This window comes from Vicia villosa, linkage group LG3, assembly GCF_029867415.1.
Source record: "Vicia villosa cultivar HV-30 ecotype Madison, WI linkage group LG3, Vvil1.0, whole genome shotgun sequence".
In the NCBI taxonomy this organism is placed as follows: Eukaryota; Viridiplantae; Streptophyta; class Magnoliopsida; order Fabales; family Fabaceae; genus Vicia; species Vicia villosa.
Window position 1 is genome coordinate 13,809,973 of NC_081182.1, and position 8,374 is coordinate 13,818,346.

General features: G+C 26.4%; 1 protein-coding gene across 1 annotated transcript; it reads right to left on the reverse strand.

Moving 5' to 3' along the window:
* Positions 1–4,483: 4,483 nt before the first annotated feature.
* On the reverse strand, positions 4,484–7,214 carry LOC131654943 (uncharacterized). The gene is made up of 2 exons (XM_058924866.1): positions 7,136–7,214; positions 4,484–5,860 (listed from the first exon to the last, which is right to left on the reverse strand). The coding sequence occupies exons 1-2, from the start codon at positions 7,178–7,180 to the stop codon at positions 4,643–4,645; spliced, it is 1,263 nt and encodes a 420-aa protein (XP_058780849.1). The 5' UTR covers positions 7,181–7,214; the 3' UTR covers positions 4,484–4,642.
* Positions 7,215–8,374: the final 1,160 nt, after the last annotated feature.

Below are 8,374 nucleotides of genomic sequence, written 5' to 3' on the forward strand. Positions count from 1 at the left end.
ATCTGGTCTTGAACTTTCCTTTCTGAAGCATATCTTTAATTTTTTAATATATAGTATTAGTTTAAATATATTTTTTATTAAAATACTAAAAATGAAAAATTTGTGGAAAAAAAAAACAAATAAAATAAATTAAATATAAATGATATATTATAAATTAATAAAAAAACTAAATTAAACTAATACTATAGTTTAAATTTATAGTTTTATTTGATTTTTTTAATATATATATATATATATATATATATATATATATATATATATATATATATATATATATATATATATAGTTTAAATATATTTTGTGGAAAAAATCAAACAACTAAAAGTTAAGTTATTAACGGCCTAAATCGCCGCTATTGTTAAAAAATTAAATAATTACTTAGAACAATAAAAATGAGACAAAAGAAATATTTTGCGGAAAAGAAAATTTTGCACCAAATTTAGCGTCGGCCATAACTAACACTAACATGTAAATTAAAGTAAGTGTCGGTCTACTTAGTTATTAAATAATTTATAAAATATTTATAGTTATATTTAATAAAATAAATATTAAATTATTTATTTATGAAATTAAACGTAACGTTTTTAATGTAATTAAAAATTAGTTTTAATTTGTCAGTAATTTTGTTTTTGAATAACTTAATTTAATTTAATAACACTATTAGTTATAATTATATATACTTGTATATATAATTAAATAATTATGTACTGTAACTAATTATATATAATTTAGTAACATTTACCTATTGTAGGAAGCCACGTAAGACGCCACGTAGGAAGCCACTTGTCATATTCTCCACAAACATGGAATAAGGGCTTCTGAATAACATAATCTTTATTTTATAAGGGTGTATTCACACAAAAAAATACTTCATATATTTAACCCTCAATATATATATATATATATATATATATATATATATATATATATATATATATATATATATATATATATATATATATATATATATATATATATATATATATATACACTTAAACAATGCAACAAATTATGTAGGAGGGAAATGAAAATTTTTCGAACCAATATTAGCGTCGGTTTAGGGAGACACTACAGTAAAAAAGTAAGCAAATAAACAAATAAGTAAATAATCTTACATGTAAATACACTTTATCATCGGAATAGACCGTCGCTCGATAATAAAGATTTATATCAGATGAATTAAATATATAATCAACGTCGTTCTTGACCGACGCTACATTTAATAACATAATAAAATAAATAATAAAAAATATTTTTACATGCTAGCGTCAATGTTTGTTGACATAGTGGTAGCGCTAATAGCGTTGGAGTCAAGGTCGACGCTAAATTGTAATAGCAATATCTTTATTTTTCTTGTAGGGAAATAATCAACTACACTTACATTTTTATTTGCATATACTCATCGTGTTCAATAAGAAGAGTGTACGTCATACTATTCAATCACCTAATCCTTCTCCGGTGCAACACAACTTTTCAAATTAGAGTATAAATTGTTTTTTCTTATGTATTAGAATTTTAAAAATGTCAATGATATTGAAAGAGATGGTCATTGTGAATTTTGAACTACTTGGTCGGTCTGTTGAATTTCATTTCATCACCACTTTTAATTTTACAAGAGGGTTAAACACTAACATAAGGTGGGAGAGACAAATCAATCAAATAAAGCATGGTTTAACTCTAACACGAATAAGCCAAATACTTGAGGATAAATGATGATTAAACTAAATGAGATTTTTTCGATTACATTAAAATATAAAAATGGTGTAGTTCTATTGTTCAAATATGGATATTCAAAAGCATTTTTTCAATCATAAGGTTTAAAAAAATGTGAGTGACTCATTTGTCTTACAAGTGTTAATTACAATCGTTTCATACATGTACATTTATTTATTTATTTATTTATTTATTTATTTTTTATATACATTCAATATTGTATTTACTAGTATCTAATAGTCATAACCTTTATTACACATATGTTTTTTATAATGAAAAATTAAAAATTGGTTATTCTTCACTTTAGTTTTATTCCTTTGATTTCTGTCAAATTTATTGGCATGCTTCTCTTTTCTTTGTTTTCAACTGCATGTTGATCAATCGGTTTTTTTGTTTTTTTTTATAAAAGTTGATTAATTGGTTTATCTTGATTCAATTAGGATATTTTACAATCTTGAGAATTTGATTTTATATAGATTTTAAATAGAAAGTTTTAGCTAATAAATTCAATTTAAAGATTATACTAATACTTAACTATGTATATATATAATTAAATAATTATATACTCTAAGTATACTGTAACTAATTATATATAATTTAATAATATTTATCTATTATATTCATTGTAGGAAGCCACTTGTCATATTCTCCACGCCCCGTCAGTCAAATATGGAATTAGGGTTTTTGAAAACAGAATCTTTGTTTTATAAAGGTGAAATCACAAAAAAAAAAACCCTCATATATTTAACCCTTAAAAATATATATACAATTACTTAAAGAATAAAAAAGGAGACAACAAATTCTGTAGGAGGGAAATCAAATTTTTCGAACCAATATTAGCGTCGGTTTTGGGCGAGTAAAAAACAAATAAGTTATTAAACTTACATGTAAATACACTTTAGCATCAGAATCGACCGTCGCTCGATAATAAATATTTATATCAAATAAATTAAATATATAATCAATGTTGTTCTTGACCGACGCTACATTTAATAACATAATAAAATATAATAAAAAAATATTTTTACATGTTAGCGTCAATGTTTGTTAACATAATGGTAACATTAATAGCGTTGGATTCAGGGCTGACGCTAAATTCTAATAACAAAATCTTTATTTTTCATGTAGGGAAATTTCAACTACACTTACATTTTTATATGCATATACTCATCCTATTCAACAAAAAGAGTGTACGTCTTACTATTAGTCACCTAATCCTTCTCCAATGCAACACAACCTTTCAAACCTGAGTATAAATTGTTTTTTCTTATGTAGTAGAATTTTAAAAATGTCAATGATATTGAAAGAGATGGTCATTGTGAATTTTGAGCTACTTGGTCGGTCTGATGAATTTCATTTCATCACCGCTCTTAATTTGACAAGAGGGTTAAACAATAACATAAGGTGGGAGAGACGAATCAATCAAATCAAGCATGGTTTAACTCTAGCACGAATAACTCAAACACTTGAGAATAAATGATGATTAAACTAAATGAGATTTTTCAATTACATCAAAATATAAAAATGGTGTGTAGTTCTATTGTTCATAGGTGAATTCTTATCTACCCAACTTAAAAAGTTGGGTAAGGTTACCTCATGTGTAAAATGCCTTGAAAACAACAATCAATTGTAATATTTAATAAATAATTAATTATGTTAAAATTAAATGGCATCATATGATTGGTGAAATGTACACTACCCAACTTTTTGTGATGGGTAGAGAAGTTGTCCTTGTTCAGATATTCAATAACATTTTTTCAATTATAAGGTTTAAAAAAATGTGAGTGACTCATTTGTCTTACAAGTGTTAATTACAATCATTTCATACATGTACATTTATTTATTTATTTATTTTTATTTTTTATATACATTTAATATTGTATTTACTAGTATCTAATAGTCATAACCTTTATTACACATATGTTTTTTATAATGAAAAATTAAAAATTGGTTATTCTTCACTTTAGTTTTATTCCTTTGATTTCTGTCAAATTTATTGGCATGCTTCTCTTTTCTTTGTTTTCAACTGCATGTTGATCAATTGTTTTATTTTTTTGACAAAAGTTGATTAATTGGTTTATCTTGACTCAATTAGCTTACAATCTTGAGAATTTGATTTTATATATATTCTAAATAGAAAATTTTAGCTAATAAATTCAATTTAAAGATTATACTGATACTTAACATGTTAGGGATGATGTGTTATAAATATGTAATCTATTTTTAATTGTTAGAATATTCAACAACGTGATTGTAATTTGGGGTTAAGAAATTCTTACAGAAGTGCTGAACAAACATAACTAAAATTATTGAATGTGATTTTTTATTTGATAGTATGAGTGATTTAAATCACCCCACAATTGCAATTTGATGTCATTGAAGAAGTTATCGCAACATCAATATCATGAGTAGAAATGGGGTACACTAGAGTGGTATGCATATATAAGCACATGAGGCATGAAGCACACACTGTGGAACATGTCACACGTCGGTTGAAAAAGGGCTTTACTCTGGTAGAATGGTCGTGTACCGGAGATCACATAAGGTTTCATGGAAAATGTGCAAATTTTTTCTAGGCCATCTAGCCGAGGAGAAAAACTAAATAGCCTTCCACTTTTTCATTGGTTTGCCTTAACAACCCGAAAAAATGGCACTGGTTATAACTTCGATTCCCAGAAACATTATTTTTGTATTTTCAAAATGGCGCATTGAAAAGAGACTGAGTTCAAATTTAAGAAAACAAGAATCGAGTTTGATAAACAACCAGAATTTTCACTAACAATCTCTTCACCATACAAGAATACAACAACTATTCAAAAACATTAAGTGCATAAAAACATAATACATACTTAGTAATCACTGAACATGAAGCAACATCGACTTATTTAAATATACCCCATCATAGATAGAAGTTGCATTATATTATATTTATGCATCATCTTTAGTCAAACTTGGTCTTGGCTCAAAATCCTTAGTGTATTCAACATCAATGTCATTGTTCTCATAAGCAGAAACATTTGGCCTTGGTTCAAAATCTTTGAATGCTTTATTCTTTTCCTCAGCATCAATGTTATTGTCTCCATAAGCTGATACAACGGGTTTTGGTTCGAAATCTTCAATGGCTCCCTTCCTTTTCTTAGCATGAATTTCATTTTCCGCATAAGATGAAAGGTTAGGTCTTGGTTCAAAATCTTCAATGGCGTCTCTCTTTTTTTCCTTAGCATTAATGTCATTTTCCCCATAAGATGAAAGGTTAGGTCTTGGTTCAAAATCTTCAATGGGTCCCTTATTTTCCTTATCATCAATGTCATTTTCTCCGTAAGATGAAACGTTAGGTCTTGGTTCAAAATCTTCAATGACTCCTTTCTTTTCCTTATCATCAATGTCATTTTCTCCATAAGATGAAAGGTTGGGTCTTGGTTCGAAATCTTCAATGGGTCCCTTATTTTCCTTATCATCAATGTTATTTTCTCCACACAATGAAAGGTTAGGTCTTGGTTCAAAATCTTCAATGACTCCTTTCTTTTCCTTATCATCAATGTCATTTTCTCCATAAGATGAAAGGTTGGGTCTTGGTTCGAAATCTTCAATGGGTCCCTTATTTTCCTTATCATCAATGTTATTTTCTCCACACAATGAAAGGTTAGGTCTTGGTTCAAAATCTTCAATGGCTCCTTTCTTTTCCTTAGCATCAATTTTATTTTCTCCATAAGATGAAAGGTTAGGTCTTGGTTCGAAATTTTCAATGGGTCCCTTATTTTCCTTATCATCAATGTCATTTTCTCCATAAGATGAAAGGTTAGGTCTAGGTTCAAAATTCTCAATGGCTCCTTTCTTTTCCTTAGCATCAATGTCATTTTCTCCATAAGATGAAACATTAGGTTTTGGCTCGAAATCTTCAATGGATCCTTTATTTTCCTTATCATCAATGTCATTTTCTCCATAAGATGAAAGGTTAGGTCTTGGTTCAAAATCTTTGAGAGCTTTCTTCTTTTCCTTACCATCAAAAGATTGTTTCAGAGTCTTGAAATTATGTTTAGTGTTTGCGTCAAGGAGTTCTTGAATTTCTTCCACCATGTTTTGTTTTTTCACTACTACCTTCCAATATTCTCCTAAATCTATTCTTGATTCAACAATACCTACGATCTTTATTTCAAAAAACAGAGAAAATATATAAGAACAAAAAAATATCAGTGGCTAACCTCACTTAGTATTGTTTTGGTATCTTTTAAAAAAAAGTGTATAAAGAAATTTTCTCAAAAGATTACACTATCTCTTTTCATTCTTATTACAAATGAAAGTAATATATTTTTTGTATAAAAACAATTTATTGAATAAAAAATAAAAAAAAAATAAGAAGGATTAGAAGAGGTAAAACTCAACCGATTAAATTTTTGTAGCAAAAATGATAGTTAGACATGTTTAACCTATCTCTCAAAACACTTTCAAAAACACAAATAAAAAGAAAACTCTATCAAGTGTAATCAATAAAAAAATTACATTGATTAATCTATTTAGACATACATTTTCTTCTCTAAAAATATGATATCTTATATCTAAAAAGTACAAAATATGTAAAATATTATTTCATTTAATTAAAAGATATAAGAGACAATTTTAAATTAGAAAATGTACCTATGATTAATATTAAGTCACTTTCAAATGAGAACTTTTATTCAATTCTTTTAAATAATACTATTTAAAATAACACTAATGATTAATTTATAATAGAATTTCAAGAATTTAAATAGTGTCTATTGATGGTCATAGTCTCATAGACAACAACCTTAACTTTTACAATAAACTAAACTATATATATATATATATATATATATATATATATATATATATATATATATATATATATATATATATATATATATATATATATATATATATATTGATTGATGTTAGAAAATTAAATCAACAATTTTTTAATGTGGCTTTTATTAAATTAATGGAATCTAAACACATACTAAGATCTTATTGATAAATTATGTTAATATAAATATCTAAGGGAGTAAATAAATTTTTTTACTTTAATAAACTATTTATTATTTTTTGTATATTATCTTTAATTATTTATATTCAAATTTCCATCTATTTCTATTTATAAAAAAACAAAATGTGCAGGTTGAACTAAATGAATCTAATATATTAGTCACTATTCAATCTTTAGAAGTAGCATTTATTTATATTTGTGAATTAGTATAAATAAATAGTTAATATAATTATTATTTATAAATTAACAACTTTAAAAAGAATACATGTGTAATTTATATTAAAATAAAATAATTATAATACTGAAAACTCATGTATTGTTGTTGCATTCAACTATAGAAAAGAAAACTAAATATCAAAGAGGCTACTACTAGAGGACAATGATTGTGTACATATGCATGTAAGAAAAGTGAAGCATACCAAGAGAAGCAAGAGAGGCAATAATGCAAGAGCAGGTCTCATCATCTTTAAGGAATAAAACTAATGTGTATGATTTTTGTTTTTGGATGAATGATTCCTATGACTACTTAATCACTTATTTATAGCTATATGAGAAATAGCACGTGATCGATCACGTGCGTCTGTTATGCAAACTTCTTTGGAAAATTATTGAACCTATGAACATAATAATAGCATACAACAACATTTAAAAACATACCTTTTATAAACATAATATTAACAACATACACAACATACAATAACACAAGATATAATAAAATATTTCAAAAACGCACCTTTTATTAAAAACAATCGTGGATGAAGTTCATCTAGTTTATGATGCTATGAAAAAGAAACACGAGTTGGATGAAGTTTACATAATAACTTCATATTTCTTTTATAGTTATGTGCTTTGTTAAGGTGGTTTTCTTCATTCATTTTCTCTATAAGTAAAAAAAAACATCATGACATTAACAACATTACATGGAACATTCACCAAATTAAAAAAAAAAAAAAAAGAGAAACCATTTTTAACAAGAAACGTAAACAAAATCGGAGCATAATTTTAATGAACGAACATGAAGGTAGCGATTGATGAAGACGAATCTGAAGGTTGCACTATGTGTGATGAGTGATATGGATGTTAGGGTTTTCTTTAGAGAGAGAAGAGTGAAATGTGTTAGAGTTTTCTTTTGAGAGAAACGACTGTTATGTACTGAGCGAGAGATACTTTCGCTTAGATACTAAAAAATATCACTTTTCATCATTGTTGACAAGATGAACCGTGATTATATGATTGGACTTTACACCATGATTGACTAAATTAACTGTGATGATATACAAGGACATTACCTTTTTGTGACAATATAATAATATATTGAAGGAGCTGGGATTCAATCCCTGTAACTCTTGGTACATTTCACTACGGATTTTAACATTCACTGTAGTAAAATATCTTTTATTAAAAACAAAAAAAGTGCCCAAAAACGAGATTCCACCACGGTTAACGAAAGCTCGTTGTAATATTTTTTGACGAAATGTGTTTTCCATAATAGTTATATATACGTGTGTGTGTGTGTGTGTGTGTGTGTTTAAGGGTGTTTCCTTTACTGATAGTTAAGGAATAATGTGATATGCTCATAGTAGTCCATTGAGCGCTTCATTCCATTATATTTTTTTGTTAGGTTTTAGTTTGTTGGCTGCATTTTGGTAAAACAATCA